Raw genomic sequence first — 22,518 nt, 5'->3', positions numbered from 1 at the left:
CATTGTTGAAGGCTGTACAGTTGCCTATAATTCCTTGCATCCTATTTTTATAATAATCATGATAATCCTTAATACAAAAAACTTGATCATCTAAAAACAATCAGTATCTTTTGAGATACCCTACATTAATGATTCCATGACTGGACTGATCAATATAAATAACTCTCTACCAAATTGCAACAAAAATTTAATTCCCGGAATAAGGGCCTATAGATTAAAAAGTAACTGAATTATGGAAATGTTGCTGGTCCTGTGGTTTATAGGACATTCTGTATTACGTCCTTTTCAATGTAAACAAAGAAATGCTGTCTTCATACATGTATTTAAAGTATTGTTTTTTTTAAATATATATACATTTTTTAATTTTTAATTGTAGCTTTAATTTTGTTTTATCAATGATTCAGATGGGACGAGAAAGAAAAGTAAAGACGTACAGTAGACATCATGGGAGCAGAGTGGTTACTGTTGATAAAGAATTGTGGGAATCATCAGGAGATGAACAACAGAAGCATTTGTTTAGTTTGAGCTCTTCTAGTATCAACACATCAGACGATATTAAAAAAGACGGGGTTTTTAAAAAGAACAGGTATTGTTGCAGTCTGCTGTTTTAACACACACAAACATGACAAAGGGGCCTGTGCTTTAACAGGTTTTCAGTCTAAAAAATTTTATGATGACAAATTAACTGTGTTGCTTTTATCATATATTTGTTGTCCCCTGCAGCAACACAGTGCTGAAGACATAAGAATATTGGGCCTCCCTTCAGTAGTAAGAGCTCTCACAGGTACAATTCTTTCCAGATTTTATGAAATGTTTATATCAGCAATATCTCAGACAAGTTCATACACCCCAGTTTTTGGTGGGGTTCGTGTTGCTTAGTCTTTAGTTTTCTATGTTGTGTCATCTGTACTATTGTTTGTCTGTTTGTCTTTTTATTTTTGGCCATGGCGTTGTCAGTTTGTTTTCGATCTATGAGTTTGACTGTCCCTCTGGTATCTTTCGTCCCTCTTTTCAAAAATTGGTGCTGATCCACTTTTTTAAAAGAAGTTATATATGCCCTAGGAAATATGAATTACCGGGATATATGGAAAATTGTATTTTATGCCCCTATGAAATGAATTATGGAAAATTGCATTGTGAACTCTCTCCAGTCTAAATTTTTAACAAAGGTGTATATCAGAAATATCTCTGACAGGTAATAGAAAATCAGTGCTGATAAATTATTTTAAAAGATTTATAATCAATTATTATTCAATTCAACATTCCACTGTACGGACAGCTTACATCACTTTTTAGAATTTTATGAAACTTATTTCTAAGGTTTATATAAAAAATGTCTTGACCAGTGAACTTCATGAACATGGTGAAGATCAAATATTTTTACAGGAAATATATCATTTTGAAGTTTAATATGTAGGGGAAATTGCATTTGTAAACTCTCTCTTACCTTAATTTATTGTGGGATTTTTTATATTTTAAATTTATATCAGTTTATTTCAGCAAGTTCTTGAAGGAGTGCAATATTTTGTGTCTAGCAACTATTCATCTAAAGGACTTATGCCCCTAGGATATATAGATACTGATTATATGAAAATTTTTGCATATATAACTATCTCTGACATGTTGTCAGACCTTCATTTCTTGTAGGATATTTAAAAAAAATAAATTGGGAATTATTGAAACTTTGTGCAGTAACTAAATACATAGCCTTGATAACTAATTTTCAAATTAAATTTATACATTTTTAATCAACCATGGTAAATCAATGAGACAAGGATTTCAAGCGATTAAACTTAGCTGTAATAACAAGGCTTAGTTATTACAGGCATGTAACTTATTACATGTATTATATGAGACACTTGGTAATTACTTGGAAGCTTGCGCAGAACCTCATTACATGCTCTGATCATTATTTCTTACAATAAATTAAAATACATTGTGATTAAGCATGATATATGTCTGAGCAAAGGCTTTTAAGTTATATAGAGAAGCTGTAATAACACCCTTTAGTTATTACAGGCATATTTTTTCTGTAATAACATAGGTGTACTATGCATGATTGGCAAACTATGAACTATTTTATCTTTCTAAAGTTAGTATACATAGAGGCAATAATAATATCAATAGAACTTGTATAATACATAACAAAACAAAGGATGTATATTGCCACTTTGAAACATGTAACTTACATATGTTATCACAGTTTTTTTATATTTTAGCCCACAATAACGACATGTATGTTATTTTTTTCTAATAACTTATTTAAGTTATACCCTTGACTGTCTTCCTTCCTAAAGTTTTTGCAATAACATCAATTAGATTTTACGCTTTTGCTAGAGGTCAAGGATATGCAATATGTATGTAATAAATCCATGAATAATCTTTCAATCAGTTTAATTGAGGTCTGGAGCTGGCATGTCAGTAACTGCTAGTAGTCTGTTGTTATTTATGTATTATTGTCATTTTGTTTATTTTCTTTTGTATCCTATTCTATCATTGGACTCAGACTTCTCTTAAACTGAGTTTTACTGTGCGTTTGTTTTTTCTACATTGGCTAGAGGTATAGGGGGAGGGTTGAGATCTCAAAAAACATGTTTAACCCTGCCGCATTTTTGCGTCTGTCCCAAAGTCAAGAGCCTCTGGCCTTTGTTAGTCTTGTATCATTTTTAATTTTAGTTTCTTGTGTATAATTTGGAGTTTAGTATGACGTCCATTGTCACTGAACTAGTATACATATTTGTTTAGGGGCCAGCTGAAGGACGCCTCCGGGTGCGGGAGTTTCTCGCTGCATTGAAGACCAATTGGTGGCCTTCGGCTGTTGTCTGCTCTATGGTCGGGTTGTTGTCTCTCATTCTCTTTGACACATTCCCCATTTCCATTCTCAATTTTATTAATTTCTGAATTTACAATAATCCGTTGTCTCCTTTAGTTGAACATCTCTCAGTTTGGTCAAAATGCATATTTTTACAGTGAGATCTCAGGTTTTAACAAATATTTTCATTTCTGAAAAATTTTGCAAGTGGGATAAAGATTAATTCCTAAAATTTTTGGTATTGCTTTATTCATATCAAAATAATTTATTATGTTATGTCTACATGACCAGGTTAAATTAAAAAGCTGTAAACATGGTGAAGATCAATGAGATATCAACATAACAATAAGTTTTCACCAAAAGCAGCTTAATACTCAATCTTACTAAAAAAATACGGGAACAATGAAAACCGCAAGGGCACATTGAGATGACTGTTAAATTAATAGGCAGGAAATACTGAGTGACTAAGGCAAACAATTTAGGTGGTCTACAGTTGTCAAAAAAGAGAAAACATTGTGCCTGATATTCATATGATGAAGACATAATCTTTCAATCAGTTTAATTGAGGTCTGGAGCTGGCATGTCAGTAACTGCTAGTAGTCTGTTGTTATTTATGTATTATTGTCATTTTGTTTATTTTCTTTAGTTTCCTATTCTGACATCGGACTCGGACTTCTCTTAAACTGAGTTTTACTGTGCGTACTGCTGTGCGTTTGTTTTTTCTACATTGGCTAGAGGTATAGGGGGTGGGTTGAGATCTCAAAAAACATGTTTAACCCTGCCGCATTTTTGCGTCTGACCCAAGTCAGGAGCCTCTGGCATTTGTTAGTCTTGTATCATTTTTAATTTTAGTTTCTTGTGTATAATTTGGAGTTTACTATGACGTCCATTATCACTGAACTAGTATACATATTTGTTTAGGGGCCAGCTGAAGGACACCTCGGGGTGCAGGAGTTTCTCGCTGCATTGAAGACCCATTGGTGGCCTTCGGCTGTTGTCTGCTCTATGGTCAGGTTGTTGTCTCTTTGACACATTCCCTATTTCCATTCTCAATTTTACCAGTAGTACACAAAATAGAAGTCATGTCAAGAATATATACACCATAAGTTTTAAAAAATATAACAGTATACATTTGTACACCACTGTGCATAGGACTGTACAAGTTACTATCTATTTTTTCTGTATAAAAGTATTTGAAATGCATTTGGAAATTGGTTTCTATTTTTTTTTTTTTTTATCTTTTTTGAAGCTCAAATAAGGAAAATGGATATACCAGACAAAAAAGAAGAATTTTACCAAGAAAGAGATATGGATCAGAAATGGTATTTATGTGTCTGTTGTTAGATGACAATTTACTTTGCTGGTCAGGGGTAACAGTTTGTATGTCTGAAAGTTGATGCGGTCCATGGCTGACTGTGCTATCAGCATGATCAGTTTAATGTAAAATGTTTCATCAGCAAATACAAAGGATGAAATGAATACATGTAAATGATGTTTGTATTTTTTATTCAGTAGACATTCCAATAGACAAATGTATTCAGTCTTCGAATTTAGCCACAAGTCCAACACAAATGGCTTGTAAATTTTATTGGGGACTTTTAATTATTCTGTTGTGACTAGTCCGACTGGCTTGTAAAAAATTTCTACCCGGGGGACTAGTATATATTGTCATATCACCAGTCCGTCTTATCTTTGTATTTTGTCACTGTCCTCATACCTAAAAATCCAGTTGTTTTTAACAGATGGGGCTAACCTGGTATCCTGGTGAACTGCTCCTTTACTCTTTATAATGAGGCCGCTTAAACTTATCGCTTTTGGTATTGAAGATAAATACATTTTGTATCGGTTTCTTTGATTTGTCAATATCTAAATGTTGACAATCATGGCATGATGGCCTTGTTTTTGAAGTGTGAAAGGTGCCCAACCGGGAAAGCCAGTTAAAATACCGGCATTAACTAAAAACAGACATATATCAAAACACAAATACGATGAAGAGGTTAGAGAACGTAAATTTCTCGATGTATGGACCAAGGACAGACCATGGTTGTATTTACAAGAGATTGATTTAACAAATGAAGAAAATTCATTATTTTGATCAATTCCGGGTCGGTTCGCCAAAAATCACGTTTGCACCCTTTTTATTGGTTTTGTGTTGAATAATTTTTGAATAATGTTTTAGTTATGGTATTGCTATAAATAAGATTTTTTTATTGTTTCAAAGGAAAGTGACATTCTAAAAACATAAACAGGTTTCCTACTTCATGCACTTTAACTTTACACAATCATTCAAATCATTTAAAACAACAGCACTAAAATGTTTTAATAGAGTCACTACTTTATAAAATTTAAAAGAGCACTTAATATTTAAAAATCACCTTTAAATATCACATTATACACCATTCACACACCAATACTATCTAACATGCACTAATATGAACAGTTTATTTAAGAATTAATGTATTAAATTCAAATAACAGTCACAATTGTAATCAAAGTTCAAAGTCTACCGTGGTGGAAAATCGTCAACTAGTTTGTCCGATGGTCCATACAGTCTTCATCAAATCAAATTCCCCCTAACACATCCATTTTGAAATTCCAAAATATTTACCGGTATTAATGAAAATATAAATAATTTGATTTATACATTTAAAAAACATCTAATAATTCAATCGGTATTTGAATAAAAATAGGGTGCAAACAGACCTGATACCATTGTGTTCAATTTTTCATCAAGTTTAATTTTTAAAAGTTATGTTCATATGGCAAAGAGAATGCACTTTCTCAGCTGACCATTATTGTACAATGTATATTGTTATTTACTAGATTTACTATTGGTAAACATTGTAAAAAAAATTCATGTATTGATTGATGTGCCTATTGCAGGATAGTACTGGGAGTACAGGAAATGAAAGTTTATTCAAGACTCACAGACCAAAAAGAGCCCTAAGAGATCGAAGTAATCTGAGTAATCAGAAAAGTAATGCTGTAACAGGAAAAAGAAAAAGACAACCCAAATCACCTGCAGTTACTAAAACAGTTGTCCAAAAATCAAATTTTTCATGTAATTTTAGTGAATTTGATGATTATAGTTTATGTATTTCGGGTTCACCACCAAAAGGAACAAATAAGGATAAACCAGAACCAAATCATAGCTCAAGTAATCAAACAAATGTTAAGAGTTCAAACATTATTGAAACAAGTACACCATTAGCTAAACGGACTAGGTCTTATGTCTCATTTTCAAAAGATGATACAGATTCTTGTACTGATATTTCATATATAGATGCTATTGAGGACAGTCCGTCCACCTGCTCAGAATTAGGAATATCTAGTATGATAGATAGTCCGGTTTTAGTGCACTCAGCTAGAAATTCAAAATCTGAGAAAGTGACATCTGAAAAAGATGATAAAATCAGTCCTGTGGTTGATTGTCAAATTCAGTTAAAAAAATTACGAACTAGTCTTTTATTAATGCATATATCAGGGCGCAGGGGGAGAAAATATTCAATCAGTAGCAATTTTGATCAGTCTGCAAGTCTTTTCAGTAATATATCCGACATTGAGCAAGATAAAAATGAAAAAGATGAAAGTATCAATGAAGAGGTTTCTGAATATTTTCCGGAGGAGGAAGAAGAAAGTGAAGAGAGTAATGAAGAAAATGAGAATTTAAGTGATATTGATGAAGATGAAGAAGATGATGATGATGAAGAAGAAAGCTCTTCTACTGATAACACCAGGGAGAATGATGAAAATGGTTCTACCGATAATACTAACGAGAACAGTAAAAGCAGAAATTCTACCCGATATATGCTAAATGACGACTGTTGTCTCTCAGAATATGATACAGCTCATTCAACTGCATCAGATCACTCTTATCATACAGCTCAAGATACCTCTGGACGACAGAGTTTGGATGGTGTGTCTTCGTCATCTTATAAAATGTTAAAAACACCTAATGCTACGCCTGTTCTTCAAAATAAAAGTATTGGTAATTTGAAATCCCTGAATGAATCTCTGATTGTAAGTTAATCAATATAGAATGTTAATTTTCATATGGGCAACTAGAATATCTAATGATTTGCTTGTACTTAAAAAAGACAAGGGGTAGCAAATGCCCAAAATATGGCTATAGTCTAAATATAGAATATGAAACATGAAATGTTAACAGCTGTTATATAAAACTTATATTGAAACAGTTCTGTAAATATATGCACACTTCCATGGTGACCAAGGATCATAATCATATAATTTTTAAGGATTTGATTAGAATTGTACTTTGTTGGTTCCTTTCAACATCAATTTTGGATTTTGAAATGACATTCCCACATGTACAACAACTTTTAAATATTCAGTGAGATAATCCCATTTGGCAATGTTTGTCTTATCTTTGAAATATTTTTCACAATTTTGAACCAGTTCGATTACCCAAATATGAAGCAAAAATTAGAGAATAGTTAAATATATGCTATTTGTCCAATATTTAGTTTAAATGAAATTTTGTTGTCATGGTTGTGTTTATGTAAGGGTTGTGAATATTATTTGGTTTTTTATTTTGTTAAAAAGCAGTTGTATCAATGTAACATGTGTAATGGTCAAGGCTACATATATCACGTGTACATTTGAAATTCGAGTTACTGTAAATCAGAAATTATTGTGAGGTTTTTATTAATGCAAATAAGGCGACTTGGTGAGTATAGCAATAATAATTAATAATAACTTGCACTCCGATATCCAATACATATAACTGTATGCAGATTTTCATCTTGCATTTTTGCCCATCAAATAATAAATGCAGTCAATAATTTCAGAATTTACGGTATTGTGTTGCCTGACAGCATTTATATTTTTCATGACATACATGATGAAAAATGTGTCAATCAAGCAGTTTTCAAGAACAAATGTACACTGAAAAATTCTTTTACAGAATTTAAAATATATAAATGCTTAGAGTAGAAAGAAATACAAAATAAGACAAAATTGACGAAACCAAAAGCAAAGCTTATCACTGTTCTTCATCTAAAAGTTACAGTGAAACCTCCCAACACAGAGCAAAATATCACATGTCACTGTAAATCTGTAGGCTGTGTAGCTTTAGTTTGAGAGGTATTCTTTGATACAGGTCTATCCTTTACATCGGTGCATTGTAGAAAACGGCTACAGGGTACTATGAACAAATTATATACTATATGGGGCCAAAAAATCTGACAAATACTCTCATAAATTTCCTGACTATATTTCTCCACAACAACAGGAACAATGCAAACCTTTAAACAACAATGGGGATCAGCAAGATATATATAAAAGATGACTTGTTTGGAAATAATGTATGCTATTATAACTGCATACATGTACATGAATGATTTATTTTATAGGTGATGCTGACACCAGTAAAAAAGAAAGACCAGCCTAAAGTTGTGATGTCTCCCATGTCTAAAGTGTTTCAGATTTGTCAACAAGATGAACCAATGTCTTTCCAGTCATGTATACCACCTAGGTGACTACTGTTTATTTAAGATGTACATTCATGACAATGATCACATTTACAAATGTAGTTGGAGATTCACTTATTGATTTTAAGTCTGGGAAATTATTGTTTTTTTAAAGAAATTGGACTTTTAACTACCGGTAGCTTTAATCAAATGCAAGTGGTCTTAGTGTGTTTTGTCTTTTTGTTTATGGTATTTGCTTTGTTCTTATAACCAATTTGATGAGTCAAACCTTCAATATGTTTGCAAATATTTATAAAAACAAACAACATCCAGTCAAAATTATACATGTAATTGTGCATCCAATCTGGTCAAATTGAGATGGTAAATCCGATTCACCCTGTAGGAAGAACGCTACACTCTCTACGAGTTTAAGGACCCTTGCAGCAACTATCATAGGGTCCATAACATGGCTAGTTGATAGGCAACATTTTTGCCTCTTTCCAACGTATTCTTATTTTACAGTAGCAGTCCAAATTTCCTGGTTAACTACTTTGTAGAACATGTATTATTATTAATTATTTATTTGTTATTGTAATTGAAATGCATCAGATATTCACCATTAGTTGTTAAGCAAGCAACAAGCAATCAATCACTGTGGACTGTAGGTCAGCATCCAAAAAATATAGGTCACTTTGACATTTTTAATTTCTGCTAGTCTGACACTGAATCATTTTAAACAATGATAATCTGCAGAATTTTCTGATGGTGAAGTGTTCAGAACACAAAACAGTGCTTATGAGTATATATCATTTGCAACATTAAAATTCCTTATAAGGCATACAAATATTTTAAACCTATAAAAAGCTAAACACAAAATTAACTTCAGTGATTTTTCAGTGCATGTCTTGTCTCTGTCTTGATGATTAATCTATAGCTTTGTTTAACCAACATATTTTTATGTAATTATTCTGTTCTTCCAGCATGATGAAAATTTGTAAGAAAGTTGGAGAAGGTGTTTATGGTGAAGTGTTCAGAACACAAAACAGTGGACAATCTGTTGCTTTGAAGGTAAATATCTTATGATATTTTGGTAAGAATTAAATCCTTATGTTTGAAAGCTCAAAATCATCTCTTACCTTATTTAAAACTTCAGGAAATTTTAACAGAGACTTCTTCATAATTAAGAGATACAACATGTACCAGCTAAGTAAAAATTTTTATTTTTTTCCCATTTATCTGTATTTTATTGGTAGTCCAGTAGTATTGAATGGACTTGCATAGTATTTTATTATGCCCCCGCTACAAAATGTCAGCGGGCATATTGTTTTACCCCTGTCTGTCCTTCTTACATGGGGTATATGGTTTGTCTGGCTAACTCCTACAGTTTCAAGGTAGAACTTATGCATTTTGTAGGGGATTAGTACATATACTAAAGGCATGCATGTTATAAGGATTTTTTTCTTTATATTTTTGAAAAATGATGGGTTGTTGAACTTTATAATATTTTAGTAATATAATGCATACAGAGTACATGGTTTGTCTGCTAACGCCTCCTTCAGTTTTCAAACAAAAACTATTATATTATGTAGGATGTTAGTGTATATACCAAAGGTGTGCATATTGTCAGGATTTGGGGATTTTCATTAGATACATTCTGGTTTAGGATTTTAGCACTTTAATAACTTGTCAAACCATCATAGAATTTTACAAAACTTGGACAGAAACTAATTATTAAGAGATAGACTGTTGGTTTTCCCGTTTGAATGGTTTTACACTAGTAATTTTTGGAGCCCTTTATAGCTTGCTGTGCGATGTGAGCCAAGGCTCCATGTTGAAGACTGTACTTTGACCTATAATGGTTTACTTTTATAAATTGCGACTTGGATGGAGAGTTGTCTCATTGGCACTCAAACCACATCTTCTTATATCTATGTATCACCCTCAGTTAAAATTTTGACATCTAAACAATTAAAATCAAAGTGAGTAAAACATGGAAAAAGGCTTTTACCAAACATTTAAATATAGAAGATAAATAACAGTGTGATAAAGTATGTTCTTCATAATAATTCAGTAATATTCATTGTAAACTACTAATTTTTAGGTTATACCAATCGAGGGAGACTTTGAAGTAAACGATGAACCACAGAAAACATTTGAAGGCATGCTTCCAGAAATTGTCATATCAAAGTAAGATAGTTTGTCAGATCAATAAGAAAAGATTTTTAAGATAAATTTTAGTTATAAAGGAGACAAAGAAACAATACAATTGCTGTTTTCTCTCAAAGGGGATGTGACAGGAACCATTATTTGACAGTTTTATTGCCAAAACATTTTTTATTTCATGCACAATTTACGACAGAATTAATTTTAAGCAAAAACCTTTTGCAAAAAGAAATTATACGAGTAAAGCTTAGTTTCTGTCTTGCCTGCGAGGGCGAGACATAGGCAGTGTTCTCCCCAGGCCCTTAAAGGACTGCGGGCCCGCGATGTATAATTTTATACCGTGGTGGTATCGTTCTTACCGCGATGTATAATTTTTCTCCGTGGTGCTAAAATTTTCAGTTAAAGAATTGTAAATGGGTAAAGTTTTAAACGACTTGTTAAATCTTTTCCATTCGGTATAAAATTCCAGGTGAAATTTGACCAGTTCAAACCAGTTCAACACAGATTGTTTACACCACGTGATCGATTTACCTTATGAGGTTAACCTTGTTGATTGGATTTAATCGATGTAATTAACACTTGTAACATGATTCTTTTGTGTTTCAATTAAGAGTTCATAACTTTATGATCACAGATAACAATTTTATGGCTTCACTCACCTACCAAGCACTGACCTGTGACAAGTCGGCACACTTTGTACACAAACTGTGTCTTGACTCGATAGGTACATTTTTTGTACATCATAAAGGTGGCTCATTACGTATAATTGACAATTATACATTTCTCAATTTTCATATAATAGTATTATATGTCTCTGATTAAACCATGGCCAATGTTATCTTTAATTATGACATAGTTATTGCATGATAGTCAGGTACCAAACTGTAGTATCTGTCTGTACATATCACATGACCCAGTTAGTTCACGTAGAATATATTCAAGTTTATTTACAATTAATTGCAATCTGTTCTATTTTATAAATAAAATGCATGACTGTACCTTCAAACTGGATATCTATATCCATAATTAATGAATAACAAATAATCTTGCAAATTTTATCCATAAGCACATGTTAAATCTATTTATATCTACTTCCTGTCATTTAGGCGGGAAAATAGGGAGACTTAGTTGTTGACATTGAATATGGTTACTTATAGATCTATAGACCAAAGATAAATTTATAGATTAAGGAATTCTTTTTAAATGGTTCTTGACAAATAAAGATTTAGATTTCAGTGCAGTATTAAGTCTGTAGCTATGTTTGATTATCACCAAAGACAAGAAAGGTTAATATTTACATGAAATCTATGGCAAAATGTTCTAAAATTTATGAAAAATTTCTTTTTATTAAAATCTAAGATAGAAAGAAACTGGTTCAAATAATAAAACAATATTTGCAATTGTTTTTGTTAATTTTATATCTTCTTATGACAGGAATCCTTTCACTTACAACAACTTTCTTTCTAGAAACTAGAAAGTTTTTTAAATTGAACATTTTTGTTCTCTTTTGAATGATATTTTATTTTTATTGATTTTGGATTTTATAAAAGATTTGATTACTTTAAATTCAGATGAATATTTTATTATGAATCATAATTTATTTATTTTTAAAAAACATTAAAGTATACAAACTGTTTTTTGATTTACTTCTTTTTTACAAATAATTTTCTGACTCAATGTCTACATAACACAGTACCACAGTATTAAAACAAAACAAGAGACATTAAAACTACAGTAACTAGAAATAGAGCTAAGCGACGCGACGTGATGCGACACAACTGATTGTATGAAATATTTCACCAAGCTGTCCACACGCGTTACCCTGGTGCTATCCAAAAATCCTGGGGAGAAGACTGATAGGGACTTTTCTGGCGACGATGGCGCCAACAATTGTTAAGTTTTCTGCTTAAGTTAGTTTGAAAGGAACTACTTTGATAGATCATTGATATTTAATATAAAGTTGCATTACTATATGTACATATCAATTGACAACTTTTCAAGGCCCTTTCCCCTAGGTCATGGTCCAGTGACTTTGAATTAATTAGCAATTTTCAATGTTAAGTTTTCTGCTGTAGTTAGTTTGAAAGGATCTACTTGTGATAGATCAATGATATTTTGTATGAAGTTGCATGACTATACTATCAATTCATTTTAGTTTGATGACTATTTAGAGGCCCTGCCCCCTACGTTATGGTCCAGTGACTGAATTAATTAGAAATTTTCAATGTCAAGTTTTGTGCTTAAGTTAGTTTGATAGGATCTACTTGTGATAGTTCAATGATATTTTGTATGAAGTTGCATTACTATCAGTACATATCAGTTTGAGGATTATTTTCAAGCCCTGCCAACTAGATAATGGTCCAGCGACTGAATTAATAAACCTTGCTGCTGTCCATTAGATCGTCTTTTTCTGAAGTTTATGCTGACAGGCAAGACATATCTCTGTGTCAACACTGTATTGTTAAAAATTAAAAAAAATTGAGAAACATCTTGCTGTGCTATTATTGCAATGAAAATCGATTTATAGGTATTTTAAACTGTTACAAATTGTTTCCCAGTGTCAAATTTGCAGTATAGACTTAGTTCTTTATTGAAATTGAATTAAAGATTAAATACCTATTCCAAATTGATTCCCATGGTTAAAAAGTTATTTTTGGGAAATTGGAAAAAAATTGGTTGAAAAAAAGTAGTTTTGTAAACTTGTCACAAATTTTGAAAAAAACATCTTACTGTCAGTCAGGGGTAATACTTTTACAAGTATTTTTTATATACTTGTACAGGTATTAAATAATTTTTAAAGTTGAGTTATTTCCCTTATATATTCAGATTTTTTTTACTCATATACCATAAGTGTTGTTCCATTTAAACATACATGGTACCTAGGGAAGGCACTTTCAAATTGGGGTATCCATCCATAGAGGCAAATTTTGCTTACATTTCCATTGACTTTTTCACCCATCCATAGTTGAGATTTCAAAGTGCCTTCCCTGGGTCCCAAGTATATTTTTATGGAACAGCCCTTAAAAAAATCCTTTTTTTGGCTCACCTGGCCCGGAGCTTTTCTCATCACTTGGCGTCCGTCGTCGTCGTCGTTAGCTTTTTACAAAAATCTTCTCCTCTGAAACTACTGGGCCAAATTTGACCAAACTTGGCCACAATCATCATTGGGGTATCTAGTTTAAAAAATGATGGCCGCCATGGCTAAAAATAGAACATAGGGGTAAAATGTAGATTTTGGCTTATATCTCTGAAACCAAAGCATTTAGAGCAAATCTGACATGGGGTAAAATTGTTTATTAGGTCAAGATCTATCTGCCCTGAAATTTTCAGATGAATTGGACAACCTGTTGTTGGGTTGCTGCCCCTGAATTGGTAATTTTAAGGAAATTTTGACGTTTTTGGTTATCATCTTGAATATTATTATAGATAGAGATAAACTGTAAACAGCAATAATGTTCAGCAAAGTAAGATCTACAAATAAGTCAACTTGACCAAAATTGTCAGTTGACCCCTTAAGGAGTTATTGCCCTTTATAGTTTATTTTTAACCATTTTTCGTAAATTTTTGTAATTTTTTACAAAAATCTTCTCCTCTGAAACTACTAAGACAAATTTAACCAAACTTGTCCACAATCATCATTAGGGTATCTAGTTTAAAAAATGTGTCCGATGACCCCGCCCGCGAACCAAGATGGCCGACATGGCTAAAAAATAGTACATAGGGTAAAATGCAGTTTTTGGCTCATATCTCTGAAACCAAAGCATTTAGAGCAAATCTGACATAGGGGAAAAATTGTTCATTAGGTCAAGATCTATCTGCCCTGAAATTTTCAGACCAATCAGGCAACACATTGTTGGGTTGCTGCCCCTGAATTGGTAATTTTAAGAAAATTTTGCAGCTTTTGGTTATTATCTTGAATATTATTATAGATAGAGATAAACTGTAAACAGCAATAATGTACAGCAAAGTTAGATCTACAAATAAGGCAACATGACCAAAATTGTCAATTGACCCCTTAAGGAGTTATTGCCCTTTATAGTCAATTTTTTACAATTTTCATAAATTTTGTAAATTTTTACAAAGTATTTCCACTGTATCTACCATGCCAAGTTCATTATAGATAGAGATAATAGTAAGGAGCAAGAATGTTCAGTAAAGTAAGATCTACAAATACATCACCATCACCAAAACACATCACCATCACCAAAACACAATTTTGTCATGAATCCATCTGTGTCCTTTGTTTAATATGCACATAGACCAAGGTGAGCGACACAGGCTCTTTAGAGCCTCTAGTTTTGTAAATTTTTGTAATCTTTTACAAAAATCTTCTTCTCTGAAACTACTGAGACAAATTTAACCATACTTGGCCATAATCATTATTAGGGTATCTAGTTTAAAAAATTTGTCCAATGGTAAATTTAAATGGGTAATTATGGTTGCAAACTCCATTGGAAATTTGAATTGAGATTATGACCATATCTTGAGGGAAAGAATTTTTTGGGGTAAAAAAGGGGGGGGGGGGGGTAAAAAGAAATTGTGAGGGGTCAATTTTTTCTCATTTCAGATTTCAGAAATTAAAAAAGAATTATTCTTCAAATATTATTTTTTTTCAAATTTCAAATATTGAAAAATTTCAAGAAGTAATCTTTAATTGCACAGTATGGCGCATTAGATTTGTAAAATCTTTGATCACATTTATTTATTTGTTATGCCGAATCTAACCGTGTATTTAGATTTTTAATTTTGGGTCCAGTTTTCAAATTGGTCTACATTAAGGTCCAAAGGGTCCAAAATTAAACTTTGATTTTAACAAAAATTGAATATATGGGGTTCTTTGATATGCTGAATCTAAACATGTATTTAGATTTTTGATTTTTGGCCCAGTTTTCAAGTTGGTCCAAATTGGGGTCCAAAATTAAACTTTGTTTGATTTCAACAAAAATTGAATATATGGGGTTCTTTGATATGCTGAATCTAACCATGTATTTAGATTTTTTATTTGTGGACCCCGCTATCAAATTGGTTCATATTGAGGTCATAAGGGTCCAAAATTAAACTTCGTTTGATTTCATCAAAAATTGAATTATTGGGGTTCTTTGATATGCCAAATCTAACCGTGTATTTAGATTTTTAATTTTGGGTCCTGTTTTTTAAATTGGTCCACATTAAGGTCCAAAGGGTCCAAAATTAAACTTAGTTTGATTTTAACAAAAATTGAATTTTGGGGTTCTTTGATATGCTGAATCTAAACATGTGTTTAGATTTTGATTATGGGCCCAGTTTTCAACTTTGTCCAAGTTGGGGTCCAAAATTAAACTTTGTTTGATTTCAACAAAAATTGAATATATGGGGTTCTTTGATATGCTGAATCTAAACATGTATTTAGATTTTAGATTTTTGGCCCAGTTTTCAAGTTGGTCAAAATTGGGTTCCAAAATTAAATTTTGTTTGATTTCAACAAAAATTGAATATATGGGGTTCTTTGATATGCTGAATCTAACCATGTATTTAGATTTTTTATTTGTGGACCCCGCTATCAAATTGGTTCATATTGAGGTCAAAAGGGTCCAAAATTAAACTTTGTTTGATTTGATCAAAAATTGAATTATTGGGGTTCTTTGAATTGCCAAATCTAACCGTGTTTTTAGATTTTTAATTTTGGGTCCCGTTTTTCAAATTGGTCTACATTAAGGTCCAAAGGGCAGTGCATTCATTAATACCCGGTACCCGGTACTTTTACCCGCCTACGGAAGCGTCTGGTACCGGCAGAAAAAATAAAAATACAAAAAAAAAATGTGTAAAATTCTTTTGAAGATCGTTCAAATCTAATTTCTTTCATTCCTTGACAATCTCCGTTCTACGCCGTTCATGTGTATGTCGAGGTCCGCGTTAAAGTATAGATCTATCTTCTGCCAATTTAGGCACACCTCCAAAGTAGGAGAGGTGATAATTACAAACCATGTGTCTGTATCTGTATCGTAAGAGTGCTTTAAAATGCGACGATTTAGCAGTATATTTTCAAGCGGCAAATTGTTGATGAATTTAAACAACAACAGCAATATTATGTCTAATAAAAGGAAAGCAGCTTGTATCACAGATTATTTTATGAATAAAAGGTTTAATAAAGGTGAACATTCTATGAAATTCAGAAAAATCGTTAATCATATCAAATCAGTTCGTTTCCCGTTGGACGTTGTCACTGATCTCCGTTTTCACGATATGTGTTCTATGTTGTGATTGAATTTTTTAGTGTAAGACATCGTGAAACATTTTACCATCTGAACTAACATAACTGTTACGTTTACAAAATATAACATCTGACGAGATTTAAGACTTCTAAAATTAAAAAAAAAGACAGCTAAGAAGAAGTGAAAAATTTTTACTTACTATAGTCAAGAATCCTATGATTAATTTGCCCCCCCCCCATTTCACAATCACCCCTTTTTATGAATATTAAAGTTAAGTGAAAGTTGAATACATGTTGTTTTTTTCGGACAAGAACAACCATCACAACACTTAGCATATATCAAAAACGTTTGTTTGTTGTTTTGCATGAGAGCATGTTTATTGTTTATTTTGTTTAATTGTTTGCATGACACTGTTAAATTACTTACACAAACAATTGACACAGTTATGATTATAACAAAGCAATAAAAAAAAAGTTACAACAAGTTTTATTATCAATTTTTTTTAATAATATACTATGTAACTTATGAAATTTCATTCACAAAATTGAACAAATGCAAAACATTTAATAAAAGTATAAAAACAAACAAAACATTTAAACAACATTTCACATGAAACCCCTGCGTTATAGGTCATACCATGGAAGTATTATATTGACAATATAATACTTCCATGGTCATACATATTTTATAACTGATTACAAAATAATTATAAGCAATGTATTTTCAGATGATTACTCTAGCATGTCTAGAAAAAAAACTATTCAATGTTAACTTACCCAAAATTGAAGCAAATATTACAGACTTTACCCTATTTTTTTAAGCAAAAAATTAAGGCTGAAATCCCTAAAATCCATGAGCTTCCGGGGGGCTTTGCCCCCCTGATCCCCCTACCAGGGCTAGCCCTGGACCCACTGGGGGCCTTAAGCGGCCCCCAGACCCCTTGCCGTTTAAGTTTGGTTCCCCCTATAATCTCAAAGGTACCTCCAGTCTAAAAAAATAATGAAACCCCTGAAAGGGTCCAAAATTAAACTTAGTTTGATTTTAACAAAAATTGAATTCTTGGGGTTCTTTGATATGCTGAATCTAAACATGTGTTTAGATTTTTGATTATGGGCCCAGTTTTCAAGTTTGTCCAAGTTGGGGGCCAAAATTAAACGTTGTTTGATTTCAACAAAAATTGAATATATGGGGTTCTTTGATATGCTGAATCTAACCATGTATTTTGATTTTGGACATTGGACCATAATAGGTAAATTAAAAAAAATCAAGTTCTTAGACCACATTCTTTCTGTGTCAGAAACCTATGCTGTGTCAAATATTTGATCACAATCCAAATTCAGAGCTGTATCAAGCTTGAATGTTGTGTCCATACTTGCCCCAACTGTTCAGGGTTCGACCTCTGCGGTCTTATCAAGCTGCGCCCAGCGAAGCATTTAATTGTTATTATCTTAGATATCATTATAATATCTAATATCTAATACTATTAATTATGATTTTAACCTTATTTTACATGATTTCCAAAGCATCAGTAAATACAGGTGAGCGACACAGGCTCTTGAGAGCCTCTAGTCTTGAATTTTCTTGAATTTCTCTAGACAACATTGCTCTAATAGAGTGTTTAATTGTCTGTCTTTAATAGTTGTCTCTACAATTCATAAAAGTATAATCTCATGGACAATGACAATGTACATGTCATGTACATGTAAGTAAATTTTTGGAAAGGCATGAGGGAATATTAATCAAACCTTGAAAATAAAATAAAAATCTTAAATTAAAATTAAGAATGGAATGTCAAATGTGTTTTACAAATTAACTTGTGCAAATAAGTATAACTTACATCTATCAGTATATATACATGAATTGTATAAGTATTACCCTTGACAGACTGTGGTTGTATTGTTAAGAAAATTGATATATATAGGTATAATTTTAATATGCTATTCCAAATTTTTTCCTGGTGTCAAATTTACAGGTTAAACTTAATTTTTTCCTAAAAATTCACAAATTTTGGAGAGTGTCTTTTTGTGCTAGTATTTCCATGACAATTTGTATACAGGTAAAATATGCTATTTCTATTCAATTTTCGATGTCAAAAATTATCTGTATGTCACATGTTTTTAAGTGGCTGTCAAAATAGACAAGAAAACAATCTTAGGTGCTCAGTTTTTTACAAACTTAATATTTACATAAAACATTTCTTAAAATATTTCCTTATGTCAAACCTTAAAGAAAGTGGATACTCCATGAACATGGATTGCTTTGTTTTCCTCTGTATGATGTATTTGTTCCAAAATGTGCAAACAGGGCCTTTCCTGATGTGTCATCTTTCTGGTTTCTTCAATATGTGTAAGGTGATAAAGCACATAATTACTTATTGAATTGCCTGTATATCAAATTAAAAAAGAAAAAAAACTCATTGAACCCAATATCTTTTGCATGCATGTTATAATATGATGCAGTCAAAAGAGGAGATTATAAATGTTATTTTTAAATTTCAGGGAACTGAGTTTATTGAGGACCAGTAAAGATTCTCAGACAGATAACTTTTGTGAGGTCAACAGGTCAGATTTATTTCAGCGCTTCTTCAAGAATAAGAGATTTTTCATTAATAAACCTAAAGCTCCTTTTTTGTGAAATTATTCCACTATATGTACCTGTTGTACATGCTAATAGCTATGAAAAAAAAAATGTTACTAGCAAATGTCAGTTGATTAAGTTTTCAGAAAATTGGAGACATAAAAAAGACATCTTTAAAGAATTCTGTTATATCAAGACTGAATACAAGATTTTTCTAGGGATACGATATTATAATCAGATCTCTGCATCCACATGTTTCTCAGTTTAACTGTGAAAATGGAGGCATAATTGGTGTGAAGAAGTGTTTAGTTACTTTAAGATAGGATTTGACACTATCAGTAGTAAGTTAGTCCATTGCCCTTATATTTATAGAAAAGACTAAGACTGCATACACATAACATACCATGGGATATATTAATGTTCATTTATTGGCAATGATGTGGTTTAAAGCTGGCAGCCTGTGAAATTTGAGGCTATTGTACTTTCCCTGACGGCTATTTTTGTGTCAAGTCCAAAGAAATTCAAAGCTATAAAACATTTATTTCTTTAGAAAAGATGTGAAAGTATTGACTTTACAGATTGGTTATATGTTATTTCAACGAAACAACTTTTATGAAGTATTTTCTTTCACTTCCGGCAATTGTTACTCGAGACATTAAAACATTCTGATTTTCGGCAAAATAAGTTTATTAATACATTAGTTCATTAGTGATTAAATTACCTTTAGTTAATGTTTAATCCATTTATTGCATTAAAAGTGTCATATTCCGTTTCAAATTGCTTGTCAAACATTGTTTTTTTTCGTAAATTTTTCTTCGGCTGCCATTGAAATATTTGTACGAACCACTGATCGGAGGTGGTATTCATCGGAAGCGAATCAACTATGACCAAAATCTGTATTCTTACGATAATAACTTCAGAAGCACGAATGGAACAGTTGACAGAAGAATAATGTTTCCAAAAGTAAAAATTACGCATTCCATACATTTCGGTTTATAGATCTCCTTGCTAAATGTATATATTATCAATTTGGTTGATTAAAGTTGATTAACTTTGTAAAATTTATATATCTTTTTAATGAGAAAGAAAGAATTTCATAAACATGATAAACAGAATAGTTTTTTTATAATGATTATAAGAAATATGTCAGGGATTGTGTACTATGAACATATTTTACTAACAAAAATTCATGAAATTTACATGTTTCTCAGCTAGTGGAGCCTGGTTATAAATAGTTCATGCAGTAATGCATCAATTTTCAGTGATTTCATTTTCTGCATAAAAATGCTGTCTTACCGTACCACTCCACTCACCTAGCCTATTTTTTAGTTACATAGCAGTGCATATTAGTTCACATTTAAAAGGAAGGTTAATAAACTCTTCATGCCAGCTAGCATTAGACAGAAGGTGATAAAGAACTAAAGGGTGCATACAAAAGAAACAATATGAAGTGATGACAAGACTCACAAGAGCACACTTACAGACAAAACGGACAGCAATACAAGATCAACAAAAAAGAAATTTTTGTCATGAATTCTATTCTAGTCTACAATGTTGGAGAGTGTCCTTTGTTGAATATGCACATAGACCTATGTAGAGCCTCTAGTTTACTTACTAGTCAGTTACAATAAATCTAAGTTTGGAATAAATAAAATTTGATATTATAAATGCATTTGATATATTTATTTATTCAGTGTTTCTTGTGTGAAAGGAAAGTATCCAAGAGAACTGTTAAAGCAATGGGACATGTTCCATACAGAAAAAGAATCACAGAATGATAGACCTGGTTTGTTTTTATTTTAAGACTCCTTTCAGTTATATTATGGTAGCAAAAGCACCGTGGTAGTAAAAGTTATTCACATTTTTTTATGGAGTTTGATTGACGTAATTGGATCAGTTTACACACTAACTATAAAAATCAGTTGAAAGGGCTTAACTCATCGGATCAATACAAAGCACATAAAAATCACTGATTAAAACACAAAAGACACATAGTACAAATCTGGGAGTACTAGCAGTTACTGAAAGCTACTTCAAAGTCAATAACAACTAATAAAAAAGCCTTTATTTAAGACTAAAATATCAATCAGTACACATCCACCATCCAATGGATCTAGTGTAAATACATCATTAACAGTCAGAGAAAAACATGACCTGTTGGTTAGTGAACTGCTGTAGTTTATTACACATCTGTTTAATTTAAGAAATTTTTAGCTTTTTTGTTTAACAGCATCAGTAAAAAATTATTTTTACTTGTTATGAGTGTCAAGTAGAAGTCAAGCCACCATCGTTACTTGTATGGTTATGAAAACAGTCTGGTGAACACAGTCCATCAAAAAATAAACTGCCAGAAGTGCTTGTAACCAAGGTCGGAAGGCACTTTTTATCTAACCCCACCATGCATAAAATTTTAACTGATGATTTCATATAATTGTTAAGGCTTTCTGTCTAAAATAACCACCACCCATCAAATTTTACCAAAAGTGCCTTATGAAATTTGGGAAATTAATTTGAAAAAGAAAATTGGTGCTGTACTTACAGGCTACATGTATGTCAAAAACTCATTATAGTACTGGTACTATCTATATATATTATGATTACTCTACATGGTAAAGTTTATATTGTAATTATTTTTGATATTATTCTTTATTTATATATATATATTAATATTTTTAATAGACGTGTTCACAGACCAACAGCTGTTTATTGTATTTGAGTTTGCTGATGGTGGTAAAGATGTTGAATCTGCTAAGGTGAGGATAGTGTCAGATATGAATTTGTGCCAGATAAGGTCATATTAAACATTTGATATCCCCTTTAGTTAATGTTATCATGTTAAAGAGAGGTGAATAACATTCAAACTCATAAGTTAGAAAAGAACTGACCATACCTTAGCTAAAAATGACAAAAAGACAACAGTATACAATACACAACATAGATTAGTTATGCCCCCGTTGTAGGCAATGGGGCATTAAGTGTTACCCTTGAATGTCCTTCCCTTCATCCCATTTTTGTTTCTGCTCTCTTAACTTTAATGAGTTATTATCCAAATTTTACGAAACTCATACACATTGCTAAGAACCACAACACACAGACAGAGTTTGAATTTAGGCAGTGATTCATAGACTGTTCTAGAGTTATGCCCCTTTTTAACTTTGAAAAATGCAAAACTTGAGGGGGGGGGGGGGGCATTTGTGTCCTCAGACACATTCTTTTATTATAGATATTTTTACAAATGTATAAACACTAATATACAAAATGAGTGGATTTCATGCATCTGTCTTGTACTAGCAAATTAGCACCAATATATTAGCACACTGGGGGAGCTACTTTTCATTTTACAATG

The 22,518-nt window shown here is 31.8% G+C and overlaps 1 protein-coding gene across 2 annotated transcripts in view; it reads left to right on the top strand.

Annotated features, from left to right (window-relative positions):
* Positions 1-22,518, top strand: part of LOC127735664 (serine/threonine-protein kinase haspin-like) — a 34,057-nt gene that overhangs the window by 959 nt on the left and 10,580 nt on the right. For both annotated transcript variants that reach the window (XM_052245906.1, XM_052245905.1), the window contains exons 2-10: positions 405-586; positions 4,062-4,134; positions 5,696-6,832; positions 8,185-8,306; positions 9,222-9,309; positions 10,343-10,428; positions 19,094-19,156; positions 20,867-20,958; positions 21,852-21,925. In XM_052245906.1, the coding sequence (XP_052101866.1) occupies positions 405-586; positions 4,062-4,134; positions 5,696-6,832; positions 8,185-8,306; positions 9,222-9,309; positions 10,343-10,428; positions 19,094-19,156; positions 20,867-20,958; positions 21,852-21,925 (1,917 nt within the window). The remainder of the gene's footprint in view (positions 1-404; positions 587-4,061; positions 4,135-5,695; positions 6,833-8,184; positions 8,307-9,221; positions 9,310-10,342; positions 10,429-19,093; positions 19,157-20,866; positions 20,959-21,851; positions 21,926-22,518) is intronic.

Source organism: Mytilus californianus, unplaced genomic scaffold (genome assembly GCF_021869535.1).
Source record: "Mytilus californianus isolate M0D057914Y unplaced genomic scaffold, xbMytCali1.0.p SCAF_3, whole genome shotgun sequence".
Taxonomy (NCBI): Eukaryota; Metazoa; Mollusca; class Bivalvia; order Mytilida; family Mytilidae; genus Mytilus; species Mytilus californianus.
The sequence above is the reverse complement of the archived record's forward strand: the minus strand, read 5'-3'. Positions and strand labels throughout refer to the sequence as shown.